This window comes from Ciconia boyciana, chromosome 9 (genome assembly GCF_034638445.1).
Source record: "Ciconia boyciana chromosome 9, ASM3463844v1, whole genome shotgun sequence".
Lineage (NCBI taxonomy): Eukaryota > Metazoa > Chordata > Aves > Ciconiiformes > Ciconiidae > Ciconia > Ciconia boyciana.
Genome location: NC_132942.1, coordinates 29872637 through 29887256, shown reverse-complemented (window position 1 = coordinate 29887256; position 14620 = coordinate 29872637). Strand labels below are relative to the sequence as shown.

Genomic DNA, 14620 nt, shown 5'->3' with positions numbered 1-14620 from the left:
TGTGTGCAAGTCCCAATGGTTTCTGTAGGCAATTCATGCCTGGCATCTTCAGTTAGCCAGGTTCTAGCCCCAGAAATGTTTTACATTGACCTGCTAAAGCATAACAACCTATAAAGGTGCATCTGAGGCAGGAAATGTACCGAGTTGGCTATGTATCCAAAAAAAAAAAAAGAATATCTGGACATTCCATCTTTTTCGACAGTACCCCATGTCACTTCTGGAGTTCAAAGCTGACTCAGAGTCTTTTAAAGCTTACCTGGTTTCCAGGCAGACTCTTCTCCATTCAGGAGACTCTACCTCTATCAAAGTAGAGCAAAAATGATCTTCCAGGTAGGTCAAGTCTTGCGACTTTTATCAAAGAAACTGTAGACCTGTGTCTGACAGAGACACGGGGGACTCAGTTCTGTAATGTCCCTGAACAGTACTACCCTAGACCAGGAAAGCAGTTTGTGCCAAAGCTCAATGGGATCAGCAGCCTCTGGAAACCTGGAAATCTGTTAATAGACTGAAAGTGGAGTACTGGGCACCATACAGTACAGGGCCCATATGTAGCAACTGGTGCAGGATACAAGGCCAAATTCTGGTCTTAGGTTGACATCAGTGCAATCGCACAGAGAAAGAGCGAAGCCTATCTTGTGGTCTTGCAGACTGAACTATCTGAATGACAGGCAGTGACTTAATCAAGAGTTTTCTGCTTATCCTGTTTGTTATATTGAAAATATTGCTTGTATCTGCAGACATCCATTTAAATTGCTGAATTAAATTGTTCGGCATTATGGGCTACAATACTGTAAACCTCTGCCTGATTTTTTTCTGCCTCATAAATGAATGGTATTTCAGATATTCATTCGCAGGAAATAGTTCTGCTATAAATAAAATTGCAAAGCTGAGCAGGAAAAGGAGTCAAGGTTCTGAAGCCAGCAGCTGATCTGACCTTCTTGATTGTATTTTGGAAAGCAGTGGTTATCTCTGGGTGTCCTACCAACACCTTCTCTTCTCGGGCTCTCTTTAGTTACTACACCTGTGCTGTTGCCTGTCTTTCTGAAGCAGATACACATGAACGTTTATCTGACACGAGGCTTACCCCAGCGCTTCCTGACAGCGGTGGGAACAGTCGTGAATCAAACAGCAGGTTTTCTTTGGCATGTCCAAATTAGAGAATCAGTTGAATGGTTTGGCCCTAAGACAGAATGCAATAAACCCTAGGAACATTTTTATTTGTTTTTGCATGTGTGATGCAATTTGAAAGCCTCCTTTGCTTTGCAACATCAGGGTCGATTTATATGAGGGGAAAGAACAGTCAGTTCAGGCCTATCGACTTAGCAAATCCAGTCATCCAGAATTTCAAGTGTTTGTTGTTTCTTTGGGAGCAACTCCTGTCACTTCAAAGGGGCCATTAGTTGTTGGTTTGCAGATGGTGATAACAACTTTAAAGGAGTTCTGCTGAATTGTAATTTTGCTTCCTGCTGACAGATATCACCAGAGTGAGAACAATCCAGAGCAAAGTGGGTGTTATCGTCATTGTGTTGATGAGAACATTGAAAGGAGAAACCACTATTTGGATCTTGCAGGAATAGAAAACTACACATCAAAGTTTGGGCCAGGTAATTTTGTAATTTATGTTGCAACCTTTTTGTCTTCTCTTTCTTCAGTTGCATGTTCCACATCAGGGGCAGTGAATTGAGAACCCGTGTGATTTGTCTGTAGTGACTTACTGGAAGGAATATGACTATGTGAATACTGCAAGATAATTACTGGTGAAGGTGGTATCACAACGTAGTGGCTAATGTGCTGCAAGCCTGCTTTGAAGTACTTGTTTGTGTAGCTAAACTTGGAGGTGAGCCTAGGAGAACAATCTTTACATCTAAATTATTAAGTTTAGTCTATGGGTGAGGTGAGGACTGATTTTTGGATGTTGGAGATTGTTCCTAAGATGATACCAGCACATATTTTGTGCTCATTACTGACCCAAGAATAGGAGAATGTGGGTTCACACCTGGAATTTTGGCTTCTGTCCCCAGATTAAAGGGATTTGGATTTCCTCCCTTTCCCTGTCCTCTGCCAAGATTTTACTATTCCATTCACAGTTATTTTGGTGAATTTCAGATAGATGATGACCAAGAGAAGGTAATGTAAAGACTTTTATACATGTGCATGCACCCACACGCACACACACACACACACTGTTATATAGATATGTATGTATATTTGTGTGTGTATTATTTACTAGTCAGAATTATTAAATTTAATTAAACTAGACAGCTATAATTGCATTCACTTCCTTAGGAAAAATTCACTCTGCCAGTTAATGCTATCCCTGCCAACTGCATGCTACTAATTAAAACTTTGAAATACTAGATGACTAACTCAGCTTGTTATTTCCTAGGATCTCCTCCAGCAGCTCAAAAACATGACCCACCAAGCAGAGTTGTGAATCAGACCAGATCCCGTTCTCATGAACCTGAAACCTTCCATGCTCACCATAGGAAATCCCAAGTGGTGGATCCGAGCCACATCAATCTAGCTGAGAGTTCATATGCCAGGATTGCAGAAATCCAACAGAGGCTCCGGAACCAGGACTCAAACAAGCACTTTGTGAGGTCTCCCAAGGCCCAGGGCAAAAACGTTGCCCCTGTGCATCCTGGAAGGGCAGTAAGAAATAAACCTTTTCAAGGGGCGCCCATGCCAATGGCTTCCCCAAGTGCACGGGTGGGCCAGAATCTTCCTTACCTCCCCTTGCAATCTCAACAGGTTCACAAGAAGCATAAGCAGAGGGCAAAGGAGAATCACCAAATGTGCAAAACCTTCCAGTCTCCAGGGACAGTTGTGGAAAAGGAACATGTGAGAGACCTGCCCACAGTCATTTTATATGAAGGCCAAGTTGGACAAATGATACAAAGACATGAACACCACCACCACCATGAGCACCACCACCACTACCATCATTTCTACCAGACATAGAAGAGATCCCACCAACATCCTCCAAGAATCATCCCATATGAAGGAAATGTGTTCTTGTGATACCAGAACTAAGGCATTACTATGATTAATATTGTTACTCCATTAATATTCAGCTAGCATATGTTTTAGAGGTTATATGGAACTCTTGAAATTTACCCTATTTATATGTTGTGGAACTGCATAGCTTACTTAAACACCTTGTGGATTTTATTTTATTTTTTTTTTTCAGAAGTGGCTTGTAAAACAGCAAACAGCCATAGCTTTTTGAGCTGTGATTTAATACAGGTCGTCAACGCACTTCTTTACAAGTACTACTTCCATTGTAGTAGGAAAGATACTTCAAACACTATTGCAGACATCTATCTTACCACTCTGCTGTATGTCGGCTGATCGCACACAAGCCTTTTATCAGGGGAGCAATGTTCGAAGGGTTGGACTCCAGAGATACTCAGAATAATGGAAAATACAAACAGCTGCTACCTCTAGTATTATTCAGATTTTATTTTCTTTTTATTGATTGTAATGTGCTACAGGGGAGATTTTAATATACTGCATCCATGTAGCCTGTTTGTGTTCACATCCTTTCAAATTATCTTAATAATTACAAGGAAATATTAGCTATACTTGTCAACAGAGCTACATTTGTATGACTTTTACACTATTTTCTTGGAGATTCTTCACTGACACAAGTACAGTCTGTTATATACTGGGTAATATTTAAATATACTTCTTTTATTTTTGTTTTTTTTTTCTTGCTTACTCTCCTTTCTGTTTGGGGTAACCATTTGAAAAGAGGAGGATGTGAAACAGGGTTTTCAAAAGCATCAGTAGACTTTAGTGCTTGGGCCATAAGTATCATTCATAGGGGTTTGAGAAGGAGAGGGATTGTTTGGGGGTTTTGTTTTGTTTAAATCCACAGTTCTTTGTTTTGAGAAAGAATTGAGGAGAATATACTTTCTCACTTTAAATGTTGGCAAATATATATAAAATATAAATATAAATATATATATATAAATATGCACACTCTCAGGTACATTTTGTTGTGTTTTAGAAATCTGTGGTTTGAATATTAACATTATAATTTTTTTTTCCACAACAGTGACTTTTTAGAAACATATGCCATGGCATTTTCTTAGGTGCCTCCGATTTCAGTTTCCCCAGCACCTACCAATTTGTGCTTCTCCCATTTTAGAGACAATTCAACATGCAAAAAAATATCATTCACAATCATTCTGGCCTCTTCTACTTTTTCCATATCAAAGGGCTTCCATTCCATGAATGAGAATGAGACCATACTCACAAGACCTTACTGGCTGCTGAGAAATTTGAAGGTCAAAAGCAAATTGGAAAAGTGAAAAAAAGGGTCAGTACCTTCAAGTTTTACTTTCTGTGGGGCCCAGATTTATAATACATTCAGTTGGGTTTTGTACAGATCACCATTTTGCAGGTAGAAAGTAACTGAAAAACACCTATGTTGCTTTTGGAACATTAGAGAACTCCTCACATAAAACCATAATCGTTCTATTAATGTATTTGCTTTTGATTTTAAATATTTTAAATTTTGTGGTATTTTGTCTATAGTATATATTGTAAAATGTAACTATCCCACATTGTTATAAGCCCTTTATGATTAGGGTATTTTTTTTATGACTAGAGTTTTGATCGGTCCAAAATGGGGTATTACCTTACTGCTGATCAGTTGTAGAGGATATTGTCCTTTCTAAGAACAAGGAGACATCAACTTTCAAAGAAAAGTGGAAAGCCTTGCCTTCTTGTGGAATTGGAATAGAATCACTGCTTCATGGTAATTAGGTCCACCTCTTGTCTCCCTGGATCAGCAGTTGTTTAGACTTATTGTCCTCTTTAAAAAATCTGGTTTATTTTTTTTTTTTTTTTAGATGTCAACAGTGTGTTCTGTTAAATCTAACAAAATGTTTTTAAAATGTGTTTGATCTGTGTGACAACTATACTGTTCTGTTTATTTTTAAAATTCCTAAAGTCCCAAAATATTTATACGCAGAATTTTTCTGTATTGAAAATATGAAAAGGCCACAAATTTGGTTAGTTACCACTGAGTTGTTCTAGTGTAAGTCTTTTTTGCTGCTTGTGTACCATTCTTTTTCAATGTATATATAATTATGGACTGCAAAAAAAAAAAAAAAGGCATTTATATGTCTAGTAGAAGGAATAAGCTTATTTATATTATAGTGTTAACAAAGTCTGATGTATTCAAGTGACTTACGTTATACCGCATGCAAACACACAAGTGTACATTCCATCTAAGAAGGGATGCCATGCTATTTGTTTTGAAGATGTAATTAAAGCTGTTCTCTTTTCAGTAGAGCATATGCCAGAAAGACTGGGAGGTGGGAATTTTTTCTTAGTCAATTTTTTTAATGCAGATTGTTGCTGAAAATCAGAAAATGTTCTGGAAAATAGAATGCTTTCACAGCTGTGGGTTTTTCTAAGAAAGGGAAGCAAAGGGGCATAAATGCTCTTTCACCCAAAGATATTTTGCTGGAAAAGATAACAGCACCAATAACAAAATCCCATCTGATTGAAAAGTTTGCAGTACTAGCTGTGCCAAGTGAACTCTGAAATGTAACACAACTGACCATTGGTTACAATCTTGCATTGATTTGTTTTGGTTTATTATATTTGGAGATTCAAAAGACAAATTCTGCCTTGCTCAGATTCTGTGAAATATGAATATGTTTTAATAACGTGGCATCCCCATACTAAAACTTTACACCAGCCTTGTATGAACATACAGTATCTAAATACTGTGTTGCAGTTGTGTTACGTGCATTAAGTGTGAATAACATGTAGCACAGTTTCTTTTCACAGAACCTTAAATTTCCATATCTTTTAAAAATGTTTGCTTTTCAGTATTTTGTATAGAAAATATAGATGGTTTTGACTAAATGCTTTATTTATTTAACAGCAAAAACTGTGCCAAGAGAACCCCCTGTTAATTAAAGTTTTACTAGTTCAGAAAGTATATTTCCTTCTTCTTGTTGTGGATTTCAGGGGCTTATTGCAATTGCTGTCAGTGCTTGCAGATCCCACTGATGAAAGAGCTTGCATTAACATTTTTGGGAACAGGATCAGGCCATAAGGTATGGACTGGGTATGCTTTTGTTTTATATTTAAACTATCAAGTTTCAAAGTTAAATTTCTTGTCCCCTACTGTTAGACCTGTGTTGATTAACTGATTTTTCATCTTGTTACAATTCTGAAAACCTTTTAAAATATATATATATTATTTTAAGTTGCTCAAAACTTGTGGCTGAATGAAAATTTAAAATAGATTTGTTTCTGGTTAAACAAAACATTTCATTTCCACAAAAAAAAAAAAAAATCAGAGTTGAGTATATTATTACTATTTAAAAGTAAAATGGAGTGGCATGAAGTCATTTCAAATGAAAACTCCAGCCTTTTCACTTACTTTTTCTATTTTTACACAAAGCAATTCAGCAAAGCTAAGCTGATCCCAAAATTTGCACCATTTGCTGAAAAAATTTCAGCTGAAAAATTTTGCTCACCTCTACCAGCCGCAATTATTGGGAAGCTAGGTTTTTGAAAAGAAGGATTGCTAAGCTCTTCTCACAACTTCATGGCCACCTAATACAAAGTAAACTAAGCTAAGGATAGTGAAGTAAAATCTCTGTCCCAGTGAAAACTCTGGCAAGATTGCCAGATGTCCACTGGCTTCAGGGTGCCTATAATTTCATTCCAGGAATGTGGGTTTGAAGTCTACGTAATGTGCAGACAGCGATTTCAGTATTTATTTTTTATGCATCTTATTGCTGATGGTTTTGTAGTAGCTAATATTAAATGGAAGTTTTACTGTCAGAGATCAAGCTGGTAAGTTAATTAAGATTAGCAGCAAATACTGTGCTTTATACTCATGTCATTGGAGGACCTCAAGGCACTTCCAAATGTCTTTGAAACATCCACATGTCATTTAGTCACTATTTAGAAATTAAGACCCAGTTCTGCCCTTGGATGATGAAGTACAGGTTCTCCTGGCATATTGGCAGACCAGCCCCTTAAGGCCATACCAAATTAAAAAGCCACATATATGACCCCTATAACTGCCTTCCTATTTTAGTCATCGTGAGCACAGAACAGCGAAGTATGGCTGGAGAAGTACCTTAAAGGTGTGTGTGTGTGTGTGTGTGTGTGTGTGTGTGTGTCCTCTGGCAGAAGTTAGTGAATGGCACAAGATGGTTTCTGACAGAGGTGATCTTTTATAAAGGGATAAGTACTCTCTATGCTCAACAGTCTACAAGTTGCCACATAAGTATACAGATATGATGAATGCTTACTGTTCTCCATATGTCATTGTGTACCTCAATTATTGAATGACAGATTTCATTTGTATTCCTATTAACAGGAAAGTTAGGCCCCTTGGGGCCTAGATTATACTTGACAAAAATTCATCATGCTAGAAAATTTGCAAAAACATTCACCATAATTTTTGCCTGGAGTACAGGCAAGAATGTTCATGTTTGGAAACATGTCAGTTAATCAAGTCTCACCTTTAATTACCTTGATGCAATTCATCAAGCTCTGAAAATATGTTTTCATACATGACTTATTCATGGTTTTGCTGGGAACCAGGTAATATTCAGCATCCTGTTAGTTGTCAGACTTCTTTTTTTTTAAAATGTACCAAGCAGAAACATGTTTGAAAATCCATGAAATAAAAATTGAACTTAATGTTTTTTCTAAATAGCTTCTGGAAGAAGATTTCTCTTCTTTTCTATTGCACTTAGCAGCAAAACCAGCCTCAATTTATCACATAATGATTTATTTTCTTTGCATATTTGACAGCTGTTCAGTTGATTTGACTTGGAAGGGGCTGTTTTGGGATTTTTTTGGCTTGTGTACATTTAAAATGTGCTCAAATTGGGCTAAAAGGAACAGACGTAAAAAACCAAATAACTTTATCTTGAAATTACTCAGTAGACATTGAACTGCATCTTATTTGAAGTTTGGATTATAGTTATTAAATAATGAGGTTTTCAATGATGTTTTAATTTACTTTTATATTTCTATATAATTCTAGATAATTCGATCCTACTGAGCTAAAATTATAGAAATCATATGTATGAGGTCTTCTAATTTCTTTGTTTTAAAATAGCAGGACTTAAGGACTATTCAGATGGATTACTGTGAGTGTTAAAGCTGTGAAGAAAGACTAGCAAGGGAAGGATGGAAAGATTTGAGAAGTGTAGGGATAGCACAGAACTGTCTGACAGAGGGGCGAGGGGAGACACACAAGAGGCAGGAAAATACTGTATGGAGATGCTATATTCATTTTACTTTTCTTAATATCTTATGGTACATTTATTGCTCATAAAACAGCAACAGTAGTTCATAGAATGGTTTTCACTGGGAAAGCTTGAAAGACTTTCTAGAAGAGGTCAACCTCCAGTGTGCAGTGGGAGGCACAAGGAAGGAAAGCTGTAGATAATCACCACTAGGGCTGTGGCAGAATAAGAAATAATGCCCCTGTTTCCCGAGTCCCTGTCCAAGCTGAGGGAAACTTTCAGAAGTGGAGGTATTTCTACAGATATTTTCAATATTCTTTAGAACATGCTTTGAATAGTAGCATCAGTTCTTTTTCTGTTTGATTACAAACACACATAAGTTGGTCAAATGTTGCCCAAAGCTTCGATATCTGTCCTGATTTTTCTAAACACTAAGCACTAACTATGCCTTGTAACTCTACTGACACAAAGTATAATCTTTATATCACAAGAAATGGCAGACTGGACCTATCGGTTGTCTTGTCAGCCTAGTATTTTGGGGTCTGAGAGTAGGAAGTTCCAGAAGTTTTGCTCCAGAAGAATGTTGAAAGCATAATGTTAAGGGGCTTCATAAATTTGGCAAGGGGCAAACATTAGCAATATCATGCATACTGGTAATTATGTGCACTGTGCTTTCTGGTTTTTTACAACATGCATATGAAGTGAGGTTTGTGTCTTCCTTTGAGTGCCTAGTCCATATAGACAAAGCAGTCTGTAATTGCTACCAGCTAAGAGATGTACTGTTTTGGTGAGCCTGTACTTTGTGGATGAAGATACGGGGTTCAGATCCTTCTGGTGCTGAGTGCTTATTCTTGCACTTAATCCTTCCCATTCTGTTCTATTCACGAAGTAGAGCGTGTTGAGGCTTTGTGAATTTTCTAATAAAACACCTAACAAACTGGGCCAAATTTTCTTCAGCTTCACGCACGGAAGCCAGAAGAGCCCCATGCATGTCTTGGAATTTGGATCTTCAAATGCAGTTTGCTATATGAGTCATCATTTTTTCTTGTACTAATTTCAGATATTTGATAAGCTCTTTTTATGGTTTACAAGTTTAAAAAGACAAATAAAACTTTGTAGTTTAAAACATTGGTTTGGAGGTTGTATTTTGTCTTTTCTCACTGGAGTTCTGTAAATGGTCTTTTTCTGTGGGCTTTAGCTTAAACCTACAAAGTGACTTTGGAGTGGGTGTTTATAGTTCTTCACTTGCTTGTTCACAGGATAAGACTGTTGATAGATGAATAAAGTGCCACTTGAGGTTGTTAACAACCAGGACTGGTAACTCTAGTTCAACTAAGATAAACAGTGAAATGCTATGGCAATTAGCATTAAGGTCTCACTTGGCCAGTGCTGATTTTTAAAGTCATAGATATGGTGCTTTAAAGATACCCATGGCCATGGGGTCTGGAGCTATTTATTCCATCCTTGCTCTGAGTGCTGTATGGACTCCTGTGTGGTGCGTGCCCAGGGCACCCTTGCATATTCAACATGCCATTAGGAAGCAGGAGTACGAAAATTGTAGTGTTTCAGTCTAAAGCAATTAACCCTCTCACCCTGCAAGGAGTGGAGGGGAGGAAAAGCTCAATTAAAGAGACTCGGAGTTTCCAGTAAGTGCAAAAGTATGAAGGGAAGCAAAAAGCAGCACTGTGGGCCTCACATTCCTCCTGTCCCTTTACAGCCTTCTCAGGGAATATTTTTTACTTTTGATGTCTATAATCACAACTTCTTGCCGTTTGAGTATGCCATCTGTTAAGGCCATAGCCCTCAATGGCTCTGCACATGTGACTTCCATGGGTTTCAATGGAAACTTTGTGCAGCTTTACTAGATCGGCAGATGTAAACAGAGGTACTCCAATTTACACTTCCTTGGAATCAGGGCCCTGGGGCACTCATAGCTTGTACTGATCAGGGACAGGTTTTTATAAGAATTTTCCTGGTCTAATAAATGGATGCTAAAATCAATTAATTTAAAGATTACAATCTTGACAGCTTAGGAGTCTGAAATATGGAGTCATTCTAGCTAGTGACTATGAATTAAAGGAGTAAGTCATAGTGTTTTCAGGAGCAGGGCAAGACTTTCATACCTTACTCTGCTAAAAACATCATCACTGCAACCCCTTTCCTTATAATTGAATCCTAAATTCAGCATTCACAGGATACTATGTGTCTGCTGATGTTTCTAACAATAGTTAATGAAGTTTATTTTACTTAGAGCCTTTGTTCATATAGATACTGCTTTTATTGCCCACAAATGTAAAGGAAATCCTCTGAACAGCAGACCTCACCATGAGCATCCTGTGTGCCCTGTTACCCACCTCCCCAAGGATGTGCAGGATGGAGTCACTCCAAAGAAATGGTCAGAAATTTCTGCTTCCAGGCACACAAGAGGTACGTTCACTATGTCTGTAACCCTGACAGAGAAAACTGAGGAGCCAAAGTGATTCTGAGGCAAGTAACTTTTCCGTTTCCTCAAGAGGGGCAGCAACGTCTTGTACTGCTTAATCACTCCCCTCAATGCCAGTACGCTGGGTTTCTGCAGATGCTCTGGGACATGGGACAAGCGGATGCTCGTACTCAGTAAGGCCTTAGATTCCAAAATGCTCTTCCATCCCTTAAGTCAGTGATAGGAAACGTTTGGGAAGATGTCACTGTGAAAAGAACTTGAACAAGATAATTTTTTTGCTGTTGACTCTCTGCTGTGCCCTTTCATGGGTTTAAAATCCACTTATCTGAAAGTGTGCAGTTACATTTTGTCCTTTTTCATCATTTAAATGCATCTTCTTGATCTGAAGAAATAAAAGCAATTTAAAAAATTAGAGATTTTGTTTTCATATGTGCTGCCAAGTCTGATACTGCAAAGTAACTGCTGAATTGGCACAAGCAGTTTGAGAGAGCCAGCAGATTTAGGAAGGGAGAAGATAAACCTTCTTTGCCGAAGGAGAAAAGAAACGATATTGACTTAAATGTGGGAAATTTAAAAGGGGCCATATGTTCTCACTTTGTGCTTTGTTTCTAATAGATAGACAGAAATCTTTGAAGTGTGGATTGGCACAGTAGGGTGCATGCTTCTGTAGAGAAAAGATGCTAAATGAGGAGGATGTGAGGGGGCACATGAAACTCTATTAGCCATGCAACAGCAAAGAGAGAAAGGCAAATCCAATGATAATGTACATCTGTTTCAGGGAATTTATAAGCTTTGAACATTTTTTATGTGCAGATAAGTGGATCCTTTTCTTACCATAACTTAGAACTTCAAAGCAGATTGTGTGGATAATGCAAATTGCTGAAATATGAGATTTTCCTACAAAGAGGTTTCCAAAAAAGAAAAAAAAAAAGAATTAAGGCTAATTGATGCCACAGTCTTTTATGTACAGTGTAAAAACTCTACAAAAATTGATTTTTATGAACTAAGAAATTGATGAAAAAATATTGAAGTCTGCTGTTTGCATTCAGGGACTGTAGTTTGAAACTGAGGTTCTGTGAATTAAACATTTGTCTCCGATATCACTACAGCAATATTGTAACATAAATTAAGATATGTAGCCAAGCTGTAATTGTATCAAAGTCTGCCATGTCATAGGAATGTAAAACTCGTGAGTGTGGCATGATATGCAGCACCTGATGTTAACATCACTGTCAAGGTAGTGAAGCAGGAATTTCTTGGATATGATAAAAAATTATTACAAGCGACAAAAACTAATGGGGGGGAGGCAGGGAGTGGAGGACACTGATATGGTAAATCCTGGGAGTTGATGAATGTGTAAATTCTTAACTGCTCAGAAAAATTAGTTGCTCTCTGAAATGGGGGGTTACAGCTGGGCTTGGGGGTGCCGGCTGCATTCCAGCTGGGAGATATGAATGTCCCAGCTGAAAGTGCAAGGCTATGGTTATCATATGCAAGAAATGACATAAGTGAAGGGATTTTGAAGACTCTCATTTATTGCATGTCCTGCACAGGTGCATTCCCTTCCTCTCTTGGCGGTCTCAGACTATAAAGCCAGCTTTATATTTCTCCCTGCACTGTAGCTGCTGGGCATAGGGGTGCCAAGGCTCATCTTGATGCTAAACACATAGGCAACCAGAAGTGGGAGCTCACGTCTCATTGCTGAGTCTGCTCGATCGGCTTCAACTGCCAGCTTGGCATCTTCAGTAGATGTTTCTTTCCAGCACTTCAGTCTGAACAGACCATCATGACCTCAGTCCTGGATTTTTTTTATTCCTAAATCCTTGCACAATCTTGGTCACTGTCTGCCATGGCAGCAGATCTTCTGGGGAAAATGCCAGGCCTTGATACCCTGAAATAAGCTATATCCTTTCTTATTTTGCAATGTGTTTTCCTGTCCAGGGCTCATTCCTCTGCCCCAAACCTGCCTCAGCTGAGGTGGGAAGCAGCAGTTGCTGCCACCACATTCCCTGGGCAGCACCAGCTCTGCCCCCTCACTTCATGCTGGCGGTGACTCAAAATGCCTCCCCTCACCCTGGCAGGTATGATTGTTCTCAAAACGGTAGATTTTTTTTTGGTATTTTGGCTTTGGAGGGCAGCTCTGTGATGGGATGAGTGCTGTGAGCCTGCAAGATCCCTCCCTGTGCGGCGGTGTTTCCCTAACCACAGTTAAACAAAACTCCCATGAGGTAATGAAACAATTTACCTCATGATTTGAGCCAAAACTTACTGGTTTACGCAACCGGCAAGGGCCCTGCCTTTAGGCACCTTTACCAGGTGCTGCTTGGGTTAATTAATCAGGCAAGAGGCTGGCCTCCGGCAGCAATGGCACCCCCCTGCCATCCTCCCCAGGGCCGGTGGAGGCCCTCTCCCAGCGCTGCTCCATCTCTCTGGGCTTGCAGTTCATTGGTAAGCCAAGGCCGCACCAGCAGAGGGTTAAACTTGAGGCAATCTCGCCTCATCTCTTTACAGTCGTACCCCAACAGCAGGGAAAGGGCAGTAGGCAGCGATGTTGAAAAGAACAGCTGTATGCCATCAGACTAAAGATAGAAACATGAAGCACGCAGACTAATTAAGTTCCCAAGTGGCAGCGTACAAAGTGTACAGACCAAACAGAACAGTGCCTTCTGCTTGTTTTGATCAACTCTGTTCCTATCACTTTGATGAAAATAACTGCTTGATTTGTTGCTCACTGTGGCTGCCAGGGGATCCCTCACACCCGCGCTCTCAGACGGTCTAGCTCTGTTGATGCCGCCCTCATGGTGAGCGGCGCAGCGCGGACACGGAGCCATTTCATAACCAGGGAGTGACTATGGCTTCTGTTGTCTGCAAGTGGGACCAGTCAGCAGCACTGAGTGTCAACAAGGAAAAGCGTGAAAAATGTTCAGAACTTTTGAATTTACTTTCCTGCATTTTTTTTTCCAGCCAGCTATAATATTAGACACTTTCACCCTAAATAGGGTGAAGCGGGCATGCTCTGACCAGCTCAGCACAACAGTATGGACTTTATTTTTTTTATTTTTCCTTCTCTCATGTCTTTCAGTCATTTCTTTTTTCTTTCAGGCAGCCCCAGCTGCCTTGGTTAGGTCAGTCAGCTTGCTTCCTAACTGGTTTGTAGCTCTGGTAAATTTTGATGTAGACTGCATATGAGCCAGAACCCCCTTTTTTTTCAGAGTTATGAGTAGAAAATTACCTTAAGGATAAACATGAAGAAAAAAATTAATCTGAAAATAATTTTCCACATGGAAAATGAATTTGTGATGTTTCCAAGTCTCTTATGCTCCAATAGGAGGCAGAAGGGGCACTTTGGGGCAGTAATCCCCTGAACTGCTCTAGCAGGTTCAGGAGGGGAAGGCTTGGCTCAGCTGTAGCTCTGCAGCAGGTTATAAGTTCTAAAGCTGAATGGCTGTGACAGGTTTGAATTCTTTGCTTGTAATGATGCTCAGGTAGAGACTGAAAGATGAAAATGCTTAGTGTGAAGAGATGCTCTTTCTTTCTTCAAAGTGTAATAGCTCTAAGTTTGCATTGCTGAGCTGCTTCAATTAGAAGCATAGGACTGACTTCAAATTTTCTTTTCTTCCAGTACAGCTCCTAGTGAACTCTGGAATTTAAATTTAACTCTATTTTAATTCCAGACTTAATCTCTCAGCTGAAACCTTGCATTTTCAGAAGGTACTATCATTGATGGCTATTTCATTCCTGATCACCAGTAATAAAGTTATGATGAGATATATACAGACACACACAGATTTTTTTTTTATTGTGACCTTTCTTTCTAAAGTGTTCCTGGTTTAGTCTTTTAACAGTCCCATTTCTCATTCTTTGAGATCTAAGTGCTCAGCCCACACTTGTTTAAGACTGCAGTCCACAATAATGGACTCCTTGGGGGAATTATGAA

At 39.1% G+C, this 14620-nt stretch overlaps 1 protein-coding gene across 6 annotated transcripts in view; it reads left to right on the top strand.

The window, feature by feature from the left end:
• The window catches only part of NKD1 (NKD inhibitor of WNT signaling pathway 1), a 115765-nt gene extending 106494 nt beyond the window's left edge, over positions 1-9271 (top strand). Inside the window, exons 9-12 of one of the 6 annotated variants that reach the window (XR_012044169.1) lie at positions 1474-1604; positions 2387-4765; positions 5992-6080; positions 9198-9268. Coding sequence is in view for 2 of the 6 variants with exons in the window: in XM_072873159.1 (XP_072729260.1) it covers positions 1474-1604; positions 2387-2961 (706 nt within the window). In the remaining 4 variants the exon portion in view is untranslated. Of the gene's footprint in view, positions 1-1473; positions 1605-2386; positions 6239-9197 lie in introns of those variants that run through there. The other 5 variants (XR_012044166.1, XR_012044167.1, XR_012044168.1 and 2 more) reach the window with 5 other exon arrangements.
• Positions 9272-14620: the final 5349 nt, after the last annotated feature.